The 16,148-nt window shown below is 59.9% G+C and overlaps 1 protein-coding gene across 3 annotated transcripts in view; it reads left to right on the top strand.

The window, feature by feature from the left end:
- The window catches only part of SCUBE1 (signal peptide, CUB domain and EGF like domain containing 1), a 134,533-nt gene that overhangs the window by 79,123 nt on the left and 39,262 nt on the right, over positions 1-16,148 (top strand). The window contains exons 6-7 of one of the 3 annotated variants that reach the window (XM_044228546.1): positions 2,361-2,477; positions 5,107-5,196. The exons of 1 other annotated variant lie outside the window; for it this stretch is intronic. In XM_044228546.1, the coding sequence (XP_044084481.1) occupies positions 2,361-2,477; positions 5,107-5,196 (207 nt within the window). The remainder of the gene's footprint in view (positions 1-2,360; positions 2,478-5,106; positions 5,197-16,148) is intronic. One more of the 3 variants, XM_044228547.1, reaches the window with a different exon arrangement.

The raw sequence follows: 16,148 nt of genomic DNA on the forward strand, positions 1-16,148 counted from the left end.
CAACCTGATCCGAGAGGTCAGGGAGAAGGCAGTGCTGTGAGTGGCAAAGCCCTCCACCACCCCCGACAGAGAAGAGCTAAGCCCTTGCCCTGAATGTTTGCTGGTGAAAGAAACAGCAGCCCCAGCCTCTCGGCTCGGGCACTGGGTGTTGTCCAGCTGTGTGGAGAATCGGATACCAGCCTTGGAGCCAAGGAGCGGGCGAGCACCCTGCAGCCCTCCTGGGAAAGGCCGGCAATCCGGTCACCTTTGGCCCCTGCTGTGCGGTCTGCATGCTGAGTTCATGTGACGTTAGCTCTGAAGCTCTCCCTCTAGCCCTGGAAGCCAGTTTGAGTCTAGGAAATTCTAGATTTGGATTTGGGGTGGGGGCCAGGGCCTGGCCTAGCCAGCCTCTGTGGACCAGCGGGAACACAGGGCCCCTGCACCAAACTCCTTCATCTCTCCAGAGTCCAGGACCCACTCCAGGGCTGGAGGGGGTTCTCTCCGTCCTTTCTTGGTCATCCCAGAGCCCACAGCACCCGTACTGTTACCATGTACAAGCTGTAGCCCCTAGGTGCTCACGAGCTCGGCCCTTGGGGTCCATGAGATGCACAAACCCCAGCGGGGGGTATGGACCCTAAGCATGGCCCTCCCTCGGGTTGCCTCAGACAGCCCTCCATCCTCCTCAGAGTCACCGGCAGGTCACAGCCCATGGCCGGGAGCTCAGAGCTCGGAAAGAACTGGCTGTGGTGTTCCACTCCTGCCCGGTCTGGCGCGGGGCTCTCCTCGGTCTGGAAGGGCATGTGAGGTCCGGGCCAAGGCAGGCCTATTCCCGGGGCTCTGCCCTCACGTGAGATCGCTGCTGGTCTATACCCGTGACTTCCCCGGGGCTCTTCCCAGGCAGAGAGACGAGCTGTTTCAGAGATGAGAGAATGTGACTGCAGGTCGCTGGGCTCCCGGGCAAACTGAGAGAAGAGATGCTCCTCTGGAGAAAGGGCCAGAGGGCGCTGGAGCAGTTCTGCGGGTCCTGGAAACGTCGTCCCGGAAGTCGGGCCCCTCCTGCTAACGGGACATTAGTTCCCCTTGGAAGAGGCAGCCCACTAGAGCCTCTCTCTGGTCATGAGGACAGCGTCTGGGACACTGAGCAGAACCACTCTCTTCATGTCCTCCTTAGCTGGCAGGGAGACGGCACGTGTCCAGGCTGACAGGGCCGCCACCGTCACTCGGGGATGGACGCCCCAGAGGCTGTGTGCTGTGCCCCTGGAGAGAGCACTGCCTAGGAGAGGCCGCTGCGGGACACGGTTCTGGAATGCTTGCGATCCATCTCCAGGAGCTGCCACCCGTGGCCTCCCCCTGGCACCAGCCCTGCCATGCATCCACCTGATGGAACAACATTAACCCCAACTGCCAAATCGGAACTTTTGGCTTGGTTGGTCTGAGATTGATTTTTGCATCTTCGAGCACCTTTAGGGTTGTCTTGTGAGCGGAATAAAGCAGGGCTGCTTTACAGAGATCTGGGATCCCCTTCGGCAATACTGCTTGTCTTAAAATATGGTAACAAGCAGTTTTGTTTTAAAGTAACTTGCATTTATCATTTTTCCTACTTCAGACTGGCTCCTTTCTGTTCAGCTCCCTTCCAGCCACCCCAGGTTGCTGATGCTGTAAAACGTTTCAGGGTTCTGGGCTGCAGGGCTCCATCCAGCTCCTCCAGGCCGCAGACCCTGCAAACAAACTATGTAACACGTTTAAATAAAAGGTCATTTTCCAAAGTGCACGTGAGCTGACATTAATTTGCACAGATTCCATCTGTTCAGACATTGCCTTGGGAGGACCCAGCCTGTGAGGGGACAGGCGTTGAGATGGCTGCTGGGACTAGGACCGACTAGACTTCTGCGGGGACATCTTTCCACATGCCCAAGTCCCGGGCAGAGGAGAGCAAGCTGGGCAAGAACTGAATGAGTGTCCCCGTCAGCACGGGCCTGCCACCGCCCTCCCCCACCTTGTGGAGGATGCCTGCCATTAACAGACATCTGTCCCATCGAGACAGTTGCAAGTGTCTCTGGGACTGAGGAAGGAGAAAATGATCTCTCCTAACCCTTTCCTCACCTGACAGCATCTGAGTCTGTCAGCTGGTGCCAGCCCTGTAGGAAGCCCACACGACCCAGGTCTGTCCTCGTGTCCCTTGTCCCATCAGGAGAGCGAGCCATTCCATTCGAGGCCCTGCGGGGGCTGCAGTCCGGGGAAACGTGCGCCTGTATTCACTGATTGCCTTAAGCCATCACTTTGCTCCCCATCCCTTGAGAGAACCAACCAACACCGATGAACTAACCGTCTTTGTTGTCATTCCTTTTATACACACGTATGTACACTTTGGGCCTAACTAGTAACCTGTAACTACGGGAACGGAGGCTGCCAGCACAGCTGTGAGGACACGGACACGGGCCCCATGTGCGGCTGCCACCAGAAGTACGCCCTCCACTCAGACGGGCGGACGTGCATCGGTAAGTACATGCCTCTACCTCGTGCCACTCTGCCCCCACGCCAGGGCGCACCCTGTGGCCCTGAAGTTGGCCGGCACCCCAGCACCACCCCACCATGTCCCGTTTCCAAGAAGGAAGCTTAAGGGAACAAGAACAGGAGGCACCCCACAGTACTGATGGGGCTGGCAGATGTCCCCAGGGGAAGCCTTCTGGAGAGACTTATCAAGGGCCACCCAGTCACCCGGGACCAAGCACCTCCGCTTTGTGTCACTGTGGGTTTTCTGTGGGTCCTCATCCTCAACATGGGGGTGGTCTGTGGGGAGGAGGGGGGGTGTGCCTCAGGAGGGCAGCTTCTGTTTTAAAGCATACGGGTTTCTTCCCCTGATTTGGGGACACATGGCACATTCATTTAACCTGCATATCAGCCCCATTAGCAACATGAGCTGACCGCCAGCCTGGAAAACCAGGAGGTTTTCTCAGAAAGCAGCTTTAAGTCTTCGCTGTCTTCACCAGGGGAGACTGGATGGAAGAATCCCAAGGGGTTCTGGGTGTTCTTAACTGCTTTCCGCTCCTGAGCTAATGGGGTTCTTGCCAGACTTCTTCTCCTAGCTAGAGTCTCTTCTTCTCAGCGATGCCCCTTCTGTCACCTCCTGTCTCATGGAGTCTCAGTTTGAGTTTGGTCACCTCCTTCCTCCTGGTCCATATTTGCAGGAGGAAGCTAGAATTTCTGTGGTTTCCTCATGCCATAATCAGTAGTAGCGTCTTTCCCCGCATATCTTTCAACTGAGAAAAAGAAGAATTTCAAAGTTGGTACCCATCCAACTTTGTTCATCCTCTGCTTTCTTTCTCTTCAATGTCGGGCAACTTTAGAAGCCCACAGGCAGTGACCATACGCATTCTTTTTAATGGGGAACCCCATCTCTTATTACTGACTCTGAAGATTTTTCTGGAGGGACTTTGAAGTAACAAAAAAGGGGTGGCAAGCAAGCAAAGCCGTGAAGCCAGAGTTTGCTGTCGCATTCTGTCCCTGTGACTACTCCCTGGTACTTCAGAGAGCCGGGTGGGGGTGCCAGGGTGCGGGGAGGCCACCAGCGTCTCACCCTAGTCCCGGCTATCGTCCCGGGAACTGCTGCCCGCGTGGTTCTCCCCTTCCTCTGTGTGGTCTCCTCTCAGATGGCCGTTGTGGTTTCATTTTATCTCATTCCTCCTGCTTTTCTGGTGATGGTCCCTGATTGCCTGTCTTGTCTGATAACTGACGTTCATTAATTATTTTCAGAGCCAAAAGCCAAAGCAAACCAAACAACCAAAATAAATATATATATATTTTTTCTTTTCAAAGCAAAACCTGGTGTCAGACCAGTGTCTCTATTGCAGCCTGATCCCATCTAGAACCTCCTCTCCCCCCTCTCTCCCTGTCTCCTCTGTCCTGCCCGGGGCCTCTGAGGCCCAGCGGCCCCTGCCTGTCTTGTCTGCTGGGTCTCCCTCACTGTTTGTGTCTGCGGCGCAGCTGGCTCTGCCGGCCACGGGACCAGTGCAAACAGCTGCCGGCCAGACACACCCAGCCTCGTCTAACACATCTTGTCTTTGTCCACCTGACTCATCCTTTCTCCTTTTTTTTTTTTCCTAAATCTTTTAGTGTCTGCTGCATGTGAAGGTCCCTGCTTGGATCTACTTTCTAATGTAACCTCCCTCACCCCCTCCTCCCCTCCCCTCCCCCTAGAAACCCTCTTCCAGACCCAGTGCCTGGGCCATTGCCCTCTGCTGGCCAGGAGAACCTCCCTTCTGTCTCTGCTCACTGCTGCTTAGGTTCCCCTCTCCGGAGCAAATGTCTCCACGTGTGTCCCACTGAGCAGAAGGCCGCCAAACAGCTAACCTCATGTGCTCCCCCACGGGCAGCATCTTGGCCAAGCGTCTTGCCCAGCGGCCAGAATGCTCCCCGGCTGCCCACCCGCCTCTCCGCACGCTCCTAAAATGACTGACCCATCTGTGCAGCCCCTCGTCAAGCACTTGAATGTCTCGCTCTAGCCCTCTATAGACAAGCAGGCAACCAGCGCTGCCCAAATCGAGCCCCTGTTCTGTCTGTTCGACTGGATCCATTGTGGTGTCTTTGTTCATTCCTCTGTTATGTTTTGTTCTTAACTTTGCATGAGTGTTTGACACACCTTCCTGCCTTGACACAGGGCGTCTGCTGTCCAGGCACAGCCATCACCGGACCTCGTGGCCCTGTCCCTTTGTCATGTGCCTTGTCCTGTGCCTGCCTCCCCCGCCTGAGCAGGGGGCATCTGCAATCACTTCTGCCTCCATGTGCGGCTGAGGGGGGGTGTGTGCTTTTGTGCCCCCCCCCACCCCCGCAGCTGGGTCTGTCCACTCTGACCTCAGCCGCTGCCTCTGTGTGTTCGCGGCGGGGCCCTGGGTCCCACCTGTGCCCTTGTGTGGTCGTCCCCCGCTCTGCACCCCCCACCCCTGCCGCCTCCTGCCCCGAACACGCCACCTTGGAGGCTGCCGGGATTCGCCCCTCGGCGCGGACGCCCGGCCCGGCATGCTGCGTTGGCTGTGTGTGCGCCACGCCGAGAGGCTGACTGTCTTGGGCCGCGGGAAGTGGGCTGTCATTAACCACCGGCTCCGTGTTTGTCCCTTACTTGTGTTTTAGAGAAGGATGAGGCTGCAATTGAGCGCTCTCAGTTCAATGCCACGTCAGTAGCTGATGTGGACAAGCGGGTGAAACGGCGGCTCCTCATGGGTAACACTTTTCTTCCACTTCCTTTGTTGTGCTCGCGCCTTTGTCCGCGTGTGTGCGCATGCGCGTGCTGCTGTGTCGGGCTGTGCGTGCGTGCCGGCGCGCGGGTGTGCGTGCTTGCGTGCGTGCGTGCTGGCGCGCGGGAGGTGCGTGCGTGTGTGCGTGCCGGCGCACGGGGTGTGCGTGGGGGGGGCTGTCTGCGGAGTGTCCACGTGCGTGTGGTCGCACGTGCCGCGTGTGAGTGGGGGCTCCCGTCCCGGTGGGAACTGACGTTTTCTCTGTTAACGTTTACGCCCTTCATCAAGCACGTGTGTGTGCGCGCGTGTGTGGCGAGGGGCCCAGAGCCAGGGCACAGTGGCCTCTGCGGGGGACACGGCTGCTCTGCGTTCCTCCACTCGCAGTACATAAGCAGGATCAGCAAGGCAGCAGGGACGCCCAGAAGCGACGCGGCCGCCAGCGTAGAGCAGGGATTCCCGCAGCAGGGCGCCTCTCCACCTCCTTCCGGAGAGAAGCCACATCCAGGGCGAGAAAGCAGCTCGGTTGGGCACTGGCTTTGTAGTTGGGAAATCTGCTACCCAGAGAGGACCGGCCTGTTCGGGCCATCTGGCAGGCCCCGGGTAAAACAAGGTTCATTCAACCCCTTCTGGTCCCCAGGCTCCTGACTCGGTGAATGACCCAGCCTGAGGTGGGTGCAAGTGGGCAGCCTTGGCCCACTTTTCCCTGAACTTTAGGCACCCGCTTGCCTCTGCGCAAGGAGCAGAGGCAGGTGTGATGTGGGCTACACTCCAGACACTGACCCTGGGCTGGATCCAGATTCTAGGGAGTCTTGCCCAAAAACCCCTGGTACTGCTCAGGGGGGCTTGGGAGGCCTGCGGGTGTGGCTGATCCTCAGCAGGGTGAGGAAAGAGAAGGAGGGGGAGATGGCTGCTCGCTCACAGAGCAAGTCTGCCCCTTAGTTCCGTGGTTCTGCGCTTGCTGGGCCCTGGATGGTGCCAGCTTCCCAGGCCTTTGCGGCAGTCTGATAGGCTATAGCAGCCTTGGGAGCTGTGGGGCCAGGTGCTACATTTCCTATGTCCTGGAGGAGGAAACAGGGTCTTTGGGGTACCCTGGGTTGCCCACAGTCACATACTACCCTGCACAGCCTAGCTAAGCCCTAAGTTCATGGCTGTGTTAGGGTCACAGGACCATGGAAGTCAGAGCCACAGAGTCCTAGAGAGGTCGCCTACTTTTATGGTCCTCATATGAACCTCAAATGAGTTCAGGTACCCAGGGAAAAGGGAGATGTAAGTGGGGCCATGGAAGGAATATGACCTTCCACGTTGGGGACTAAGCTTGAAGCCCATCTCCCCCAGTGGGGCTTGGAGGAGCAAAGGAGATCTGGGCAGGCTGCTGGTGCTCTGTGCAGCCTGTGGTCCATGCCGGGCGGGACAGGCCATAGCCATGTTCCTCAAACAAGAACACTAAGGTTCAAAGAGTCTGGAAGTTTCGCCTCTGGTAACAGGCAGATGGGACAAGGTTTGTCTGGAAGCTCCCTCTCTTTCAGTTCTTGGGACAGGCCTGTCATGTTGACTTGTGCTGTCTGGGTTGGCCTGGGAAGGGCTGGATATGGCCGAGGAGTGGGCTTGAAGGCCCCAGCAGACAGGTTTGCCTACTACCATCCCGGAAGGTGTGAGTCAGAAAGGTGGCTGGAGGTGGGTGGTGGGAACCTAAGAGCTGTTGGTGCTCTGAGGGCATGCTGAGGTTCCAGCCTCACTTACTGGGAGAGGTGGGTACTGCTGCAGAGCTCCAGAGCAGGGCAGGGGCATGTACTGGGTCCCCAGAGGCCCTGTACACCTCCGAGCAGGAGGGTGATGGCAGAAGAGGGCTGAGCTGAACTCGCATCAAGCAGGTGATGGCAAGGTGCAAAGAGGAGCTGTGGACTTGTTTTTTCAAATCACAGTCGGCGAGTGCTAGCCTGGAGCGGGGTCAGGGAGATGAGAAGGAATGAGCTGAGAACACAGGTGCCCTCGCTCCAGGTTTGGGAGGCAGTTAGGGGAGCCAACTGGGGGGCTCGGAAGGAGCTAGGGAAAAGGATGATCGTTGGCCTGCCCTGAATTCCCACCTCTCGTGATAGAAATCCCCTCACACATCCCTTTGAACCCATTCGGCCCCCCCAGGCAGGAAAAAACCTCCCTCCTCTGGTGACCACATCAGTGACAGACTGCTTCTGCAGGCCCAGGGTGACACCCCCATTCACAGAGAGGGTGGTGGCCTATAGCAGAGCAGCCGGGGGCCATTCAGGGCTAAGTGGCCCTGCCCCAGCCTTGGGGTCTCAGCTGTACCCAGCAAGTGCCATTTATAATTAACCCCAGTCACTGAGCACAGGCTAAGAATGGGGGCAGTTGTGTTTTCTTTAAAGAGGCTCAAAATATATGACAGATATTTGATTTACATTAAAATCGATTAAAATATTTGGGTATGAGGGTTGGAGTGATAAATTTCAAGTATCTGGCTGACTTGTGCAGACCTGAGTACAGGTACCTGAGTACCCAGCTAAGTTTACCATGGGCTCCTGGGACCCCAGTCCTAGCAAGACTGATGAGACACTCTGGGGCATTCTTGCCAAGCCAGGTATTCAGTCAGTCCCGCGGTATGCATGGCGTGGACGCCCTGTTAGCCTTCTGTTGCTGCTCACAGGGTCCTGCGGTCTCAGTGCCTTACAGCAGCAGCAGCACCTCAGCTTCCATAGGTCAGAAGATGGACCTGGGACTCACTGGGCTAAAGTCAATGTGCCAGCAAGGGCTGCGTTTTTTCTGGAAGCTCTAGAAGCTTCTAGAACTACCCATATTCCTTGGTTTTAGGCCTCTTCCTGTCTTCAGAGCCGACGGCATTGCATCTGCCTGACCCCGTTTCCATCAGGCTCGCTTTCTCTGACCTTCCTTCTCCACCTTTAAGGAAGGAATCTTGTACCACATGGGCCCGCTCAGATCACCCGGGACAAGCACCCATCTCAAGGGTCTTAATTTAGTCATATCTGCTGAGTCCATTTTGCCATGTAATGTCATGGAGGATTAAGAAAAGGACATTTCAGGGGACTGTTATTCTCTTGACCACAAATGGTTCAGACTTAGTCTGGGAGGAAACTCCCAGGCTGGCTGCTGTGAGCTCCAGAGGCAGAGCCCCCGTCCGCCCTCTTCACTTCCACCGATTGGTGCACTCATCTCGGGGCAGGCACAGGGGTGGGCACAGTGGCACTTGGCAGCATGGGATGCGCAGGTCCACACAGGAAGCTCCCCACCCCCCGCCCCGGGCTTACAGCCTCGGCAGGTGCCCCCACAGCAGGCACCTACCCCTTCCTCGGCAGCCTCCGTGCACATCAGCCCGCTCATTCTGGAGGACTCTTCCTCCTCCCTGTGATCTGTGCCAGGGTCTGAGGTCTGTGGACTCCCAAGCCCAGGGCCCTAAGTCAGGAGCTGAGTAGCATCAGCCCTCCCGACTGGAATGTGTCCTCATAGCCACCTAGGGGTCCCTCTGAGCCCAGGGGAGCCAGGTGCTCCAGGTCCGGTGCATACAGCAATAGCTAGCCGAGAACCCAGCCTTTCTGTCCTTGCTCTGTCCAGCCTTCACTCATCTCCCAGCCACCCTGAGGCTTAGCGCTAAAGCAGTTCCCATTTCACAATTGAGGACACGGAGGCCCAAAAAAGCATCAGGAGCTGGCTCCCTCCATTCCCACAGCGGCCGGTCTCCATTGTCCCTCCATTGAGCCAGGCTTCCCTTCCTGCGTCAGCATGATCCCATAACCCTCTCACCTAGCGGGGCTCCCAGGAGGTGGTGTGAACAAGCGGAGGGTCCTGGCAGACAGGGGAGCTGCTGAGAGAGCTCCGGGAGGGGGGCCCAGGGGCTGGAGCCCTGGAAGGCCAGGGAGGACGAGGCAAAGCAGGGCAGTTGTGCTCAAGGCTGACACTTGGGGGTTGCAGACTGAGCCCTGTGCTTTCCCCAGCCCCATCTAACCATTCAACCCCCTGAGACGTCCAGCTGATGTCACACACATTCACACTCCTGCCCGGCTCCCCGCTCCTCTGTCCCCCAACCTGCCACCTCTTCTCTACAGCCATCATCTCCAGGATCCCTGGGCCTCTCCTGATTTCCTCTCCCAGGCCACCACATACCCCCCACGCTGGTTCCAGGCCCACCCATCAGTCACCTCCTGGAAGTCCCCTCCTAGAACCCCTGCATGTGCAGCTTCCCATCTGGGCCACGCCACCCACCACTTTTCACCAGGTGCCATCTGACCCGGTTCTGCCTGGCAAAGGCTTGTCCACACGTAACCAGACTTTTGTTGCCACCCTATCCCTGCTCCTTGCCCCTCCTCCACCAACACCCTCTTTTATCCCAAGCCTGGGGCTCCCCAACTTGGGACAGAGGTCAAGTCTGCCAGCTCTCACAGCCCCTGGGAGCACAGCACAGGGCATGGCCCAGAGCAGGAGCACAGGGAAGGCCGGTCGGCACAGAGCATGAACAAAGGCTTCCTGGAGGACATGCCTGGGGTTGAGTGGGGCCTCGCTGCTCACCGTTCCCACAGGCAGGTGTCCAGCTGGGAGAGAAAGGCAGATGTGGATCTGGAACCCTGGGCAAGCCTGGCAGTGGGGATCTGAGACAAGGGAGGTGATGAGACGGGGCAGTTTCCCAGCCAGGTGCTTAGCCGGAGGCCGGCCAGAGGAAAAGGCTAGGCAGACCTTGGGTCAAGCTCCAGGCACTGGGCTCTTGGGCAGGAAGAGCCAGTGTAGTTAGACTTGGTCCCTCTCCATGAACTGCTGCCAAGCGTGACTGCTCTCTAGTCAGCTGGAGACTCCGGCTGTGGTCCTGCCCTCTAACGCCACACACACACACACACACACACACACACACACACACCCCAACCTCCCCCCACACACACACACACATGCCCCAAGGGCTGGTGGAAGGAGGAGGCGGGTCCTGGTGACCGGCTGAGTAGTCCAGGGGAGGGTGGCGGCAGGGCGCTGGCAGGGCTTGGCAGACAAGAACGGGCAGGGCACCGGCTGGCCTAGATGGAAGCTGCGGCTTAGAGGGACATAACTCACCCCAGACTCGAAGTGTGTCTGGCCAGACCTAGGGATCCCAGTGCCAAAGCCCAAGCCTGGCTGGAGGGACCAGTCCTACTCCTGTCCTGGAGAGGCCCAGAGCGCTCACCTGTAAGCCCCTCGGCCTCTTTTGGAGCCTGAGGCCTTAGTGCTTTCTCCTCTCTCTGGGCCCCAGATGAAGTTTGAATCTGCTTCTAGCCAGGCTGTGTGCTTATCTCATGAAGTGTAAAAACCAGGGGAGCTGTCCCCTCGGGGGGCACAGCTAACACAAGGCATACTTCTGAACGCCCTTCTCTCAGCCCCCAGAATGAGGCTAGGGGGACAGTTACGGGTCGTGTGCGCCCTGCCCCTCTGCAGACAGGTCAGTGCAGGCCAGCCCTCCCCCAGTTCCTGCAGATTGGTGGGGGGTCCCTGCTGCTGTCCCTGAGTGGCGGGGTCAGAGCGAACCGAGCAGGAAGCGTGCGCTCAGGCCCAGTGGTTGGGGTTCAGAACTCGCAGCAGGCAGGGGTGTTGGAGGCACAGCAGCCAGCGGAGAATCCTACGGCTTGAAGCCAGTGCATGGTGGCACGGCTGGGGCCTGGGCTCGGGGTGCTCGTGCGGCTGGAGACAGAGGGCAAGGAGCACAGAACGGTGTTACAGAGAGAGGGATGTGCTCAGGCGGGCAGCTGGGGTGACCCCCGAGAACTGAGGGAGATAATGCCGTCCTCGTCTCCTGACAGAGCTGGCCCAGCTCAGGGGGGCTGAGGGGTGAGCCAGGGTCACGTGGCTCTTTGGAGGCATGTGTTCATGGCTTCCCTGGGGGAGACCATGCATGAAGCAGAGAACTGGGCATGGGGACACCTGGCCTGCTGTGCTGCTCCCTCCCCTGGATGGCCTTGGTAAGTCCCTTCCCCTGTCAGAACTTAAAAGCACCTCGTGTTTCCCCAGCCTCTGGGGCTGTGACAAGGGTCGGCTGGGACAGTGGTGCCTGGGCAAGTGCTTCCCCAGTCAGAGTGACTCAGTTTGTTGACCCAGATCCCAGGCTTTGTGCAAAATGCCTCCTAGTTTGTGGCAGCAGCCCCCAAAACCTCCTTGTGACTTAGCCCTGAAGCCTGCGTGCCCCCACAGCCAGCCCCCACCCTGAACCGCCACCAGAGCTCCCCACCGACATAGCCTGTCTGAGGGGAGCCCCTCGGGTAGGTGGCTGCCTGCCCTCAACGGCTCCTCATGCCACCCCATCCCACGGGCAGTTAGGTACACTTGACCCCCACGTGCTCCTTCTGGGCCTGCACACCCTGTCCCCAGCCCCCTCCCTGTCCTGCCTTCACCCTTCCCTAGGTGTTTTGGCCCCTCAGGATTTGGTCCAAATGGGCCCCAGAGACCAGCAGGATGTGACCCCGTGCCCTCTGCCACCTGATGGCCCACTTCCTGATGCGTGAACTGGTTGACACGGCTCCTTGCCCTGCCACACTCCGGAGGGTCCTGGAACTTGAACCCCAAGCCACAGAGTCCAGGGCACCTTTATTTACCCATAAGGTCTTTGGTTCGTCCGCGCTCTTCCGAGGAGCCCCCATGTGCAGAGACAGCGGAAGTGACCGGGAGCGCCAGTCAGCCACCCACGGCTCCCCCCGCGCCCCAGCCACCTGGGCAGGCGACCGTCCGGCCTTCCTGGCTGCTGCTCCCTCCTGCTGGCTCCCCTCGCCTCCAGGGTGGCTGGCTGGCTCCGCCAAGGGCAGGCCCGGTGCTGGCCGCAGACCAGGCGTCGGCAGCTGCCTCTCCACCAAGGAGTAGCCAGAGCTCAGGGCTTCCCGCAGCGAGACTCCCGGGTCTGTCCCAAGGAAGCCGGGGAGGGTCCGGGTGGCTCCGCGGGCAGTACCTTTGTACTTGCCAGTACAAACTGTGCGTTTGTCTCAGAGGTACGGGACTGGAGTTTTGCTGACTGTGATTCTTTCCAGTTTGTTGTCCAGGCCCAGGCTCTGCAGCCAGATCTGGGCTCTGTCCTGACTTCCCCGGGGATCAGCATCGTCTCCAGGCCGGGGGCGCCTCACGTATCTGAGCTTTGGTTTTCTCTTTTGCTGGAAGAGGGGCCGTAGTCTGTACTCTGAAGCAGCTCGGATGAGATGTTCAATGAGGGGCGCCTGGCCTACGTGTGGCACAAGGCACTGCCCCATCACATTCCATTCTTTCTTCCCGCCTTCTCCTGCCCGGGCCGTTGGTGCTTTCCTAGGGGCCTTGGAATGCTGGGCCCAGGCCATGAGATGTCAGAAGCCTGGGGCCCGCCTGACCTCGATCAGGTCGGAGGTGGTGGTGCCATAGGGAAGGGGGCCAAAAGAACCAGCGAGGTGAACAAGGGCCTTTCAGCGGCCAGCCGGGCACCTGCAGTCTGGACCCTTCCGTGAGGTCTGCCCAGCTCACAGGCCAGGACTCGGAGAGGGAAGGCAGAATCCATGTGCCAGCTTCACTGGCCCCAGGAAGTCCCAGGGTCGGAGGGGGAAGAGGGGCGCGTGGATGCCGGGCATTGCCTTCCACGGCCCCAGGCTGTCCTCTGCCCTAACTTTCTCTGAATCCCGGCAGCCATCGGGAATGTGGAACAAGTTCCCCTCTGTTGAGCAGCGTCTGGGCTGAGTCTTTGGCTACCTGGACATGGAAAAGTTGCCAGCAACTTGCAGGGGTGCCCTTCAGACTACAGATGAGGAGACTGAGGCTCAGGGATGTGTCACACAGGCCTGCTCTGCGCACGATGCCACCCCACACTCCCTCCAGGGAACGGTGGGCAGGGGACTTGCGCGTGGCATATGAGGGCTCAGCGGGCATTTGCTGCTGGTGGTGGGTGTTCTGAGAAGGTCCCACATGCTGGGAGGGGCAAGGCAGTGCCGAGGAACGGTCACCACCTGGGCCTTCATGAGGCTGCTGTAGAACGGGCGTCGCGATCTCTCGCTCTCCTTCCGGGGATGGCCTCCGACAAGAGGGTGCACGTGAGCCCCACTTTGTCTGCTCGCAGCACCCCTTCCCTTAGTAGCCAGACTGAAGGCAGGAGCCAGAGGCCAGGAGAAGTCTCGCTGGCGTGGCTCTGATTGAAGAAACTTCCCCAAGGTCTGCTCGTCTCACTCCTGGTCAGCCTCTTCTCTGCCCGCAGCCCCCACGCCTGTTGCCACAGACTGGCAGGCCCCGTCCCTCAGATCCAGAAGGGTCCCGCTCTCTGAGCACCAGTGTGGAAATCCCACCCAGCAGGCAGGCCCGTGAGAGGGTGTCACCCCCGAGATCACAGGCCTGCCCCGTGCCTCCAGAAGACAGTTCCACTGACGCTGACAGCAAACTGCCCTCAGCAGGGCCGTCCCAGGTAGATGGCGCTGGTGGGGCGCTGCGGGCCTGAGGGCCTGTTCCCTCCACACAGCTGGACCGGCGTCAGCACAGGGCCCAGGGTGGGTCTCATGGTCACCCACTATGGGCTGTAGAGGCAGCATCCAGAACCCAGAACCCACCAGGCTGCTTCAAGGTCGGCCCGTGAAAACCACGGGCCAAGGGGTCCTCTGGCCTCAGATGTGACAGAGAACGGTGCTGGGTGGCAAGCGGGGCTCCCAAGGCCTCCTTTCCCCCTTCCCTTGGGACCTGGCCTGGGCCCCTTCCTGTTGAGGCTGCTGTCCTGGCCTCCACGGTCGCCCTGGTCCCCCGCACCACCTTCCCCAGGATGTCCCCCAGGGCCCAGCTTCCCTCAGAGCCCCAGGTGCCCCCAGGGCAGAGTCACCCAGCGCCCAGCCCTCGTGGTGCCTCTCCCCGCACAGGCAAGAGCCGCTCTCTGCGGACGGCTCTCAGGAGTGGGCATCCGCCAGCCGAGGCAGAGCAGGGTCACTGGGCAGAGGAGGGAGGCAGTGAGGTCAGGAGCAGGGGTGGCAGGCCGCAGACAGGGATGAGCCCTGCTCCCCCTCCCTGCAGAGGGGCTGGGGGCCCGACCCCTGTCACCTGCCCAGGGGACTTTGAGAAAACCAGCAGGCTCACTGTGCCAGAGGGCCATCCGTTGCTGGCAAGGCCCACGACAGGCCACAGGGCCACCCACAGGTCAGTGGGGGCCGGCACAAAGAGGTGGGCCGTGAGGTTGAACCCGGCCAGCGTGCAGACCTCTGCCAGGGAGCATCGCTTTTACCCCAAAGTGACAGGAGCCACGGACGGCTCAGGAATCAGCTGAGAGAGGAGAGCGCAAAGGCAGAGATTCCGGGGCTGGGCAGGGAGAGCCAGGGCCGAACCCCTCTTCCCAGCGGGCTTCCCTTGGTCTTAGCGGCAGAAGGGCAGGTGGGCCGGCCCTGACTGAGGCCTGGACAGGTGGCAGCAAGAGCTTTGGGCTCCTCCAGCCACCAGGGTGGGGCCTGCAGGGGACAGGGCAGATGTCCGGGCCAGCGGGGTCTCTCTGGGTCCTGGGGCTCACAGCTCAGCCACCGATCAGAGCCTCCGGAGCAGGGCCTGACCCATCCCCTGGAGACAAGCCTGGGATTCCTGGGATTCCCAGTCACACCAGGGGGAGAGCCATAGCCTAGGGGCCGGAGGATCCTTTGCCTAAAATCCCCCAGTGCATTGGGAACTAAGGGTGGCATTCGGGCCTCTGGACTGTCCAGTTCTCCTCGGGGCACTCTCAGCAGGGGACGCTGCTCGGCCTGCCGTCAGCCCGTGTGAGCGTCCTCCTCGCCCAGTGCCTGTGCCCCTGGCTAGCGCGGCCACACTCGCAGGTGGCTACACTCGCAGGTCCTCTGTGCTGGCAGGCTCGTCGGGCTCCCTCCCCCTGCCAGGCCCAGCATAGGGCGGGGGCTTGGTCACCTCGCCCCACCTCCTTCCTCCAGGGGCTTGTTCTTTCAGCAGAAATCGGTCCTGTGCTGGGCATGGGGTGCCCCTGACACAGCTCTTCCTGGGGAGTGAGTGGTCTCTGGGGGAGACAACCACACGAACGGAAGCCTGGGGCCTGGGAGAGCCAGCAGGGCTCAGGAGAACTCAGAGGGGCCTTCTGAGTCTTGAGGGGCGCACGGGCCTGGAGCCCATGCTTGGATGCGATGGGGTGAGCCGCGGGAGGGGGTGCCCGGACTCCTGGGCCGGTAGAGTCCAGGCTCCTTCTGTCTGCCCTGAGGCCTGGGTCAGTGTCAGACGCATCTATCTCTAGCTCTGCTCCTCTCTCTCAGCCTCCCAGCACCAAGGAGTCTTTGCCAAACTGTTGTTCAGACAGAGCAGGGAACCATCTGCTGCCCCACCAAGCTGAGGTCCCCAGACACCCAGGGACTCTCTGAGGCATATCTGCGCCGCCAGAGCAGGAGCTCAGATGAAGCCGCGACAGACTCAGTGCTAAGACTCTGCACGTGGAGGTCCGGGACCAAGCCTGTGGTCACTGTTGGGACAATTTACAAAGCACCATGATGTCCACACTTGTCTGGGCCTTGCACAAACTCCGCGGTAAATGCCATCACTTCCATGTCACAGGTCAGGAAGCGCAGACTCCAGGAGCAGAAGCGCTTGCCTGAGGCCCCAGGGCCAGGTGTGCAGCTCCTGTGGCAGCCCCTGGGCAATGACTGAGACTGTCCACAGGCCTTCCCAGACCTTGGCCCAGACCTAGGGCAGAGCAGGCAGACACTCCAACTCAAAGAGCCGCCCGCCGTTCCAGCCCAGGGCTGGCCTCCCCTGTTCACATCTGCTCTGCCTCTGTAGGGAAAAGACCAAAGACCGGCCTGGTGACACGTCTAGGGTTTTTCTACCTGCTGAAAAGGGGTTTACTCCCAGGCCCCTTCCCCCTTTAACCTCCACCCCATGCCCAGCTTCCCCTGCCTCCAGCCCGGCCACGTAGGGTAAGAGTTGGCCCCCTTGCTGGGAAGGAGACCAGGCACCATGAATGCCCGTCTCCACTGCCCCACTGCCAGCTGC

This window comes from Neovison vison, chromosome 12 (genome assembly GCF_020171115.1).
Source record: "Neovison vison isolate M4711 chromosome 12, ASM_NN_V1, whole genome shotgun sequence".
NCBI lineage: Eukaryota > Metazoa > Chordata > Mammalia > Carnivora > Mustelidae > Neogale > Neogale vison.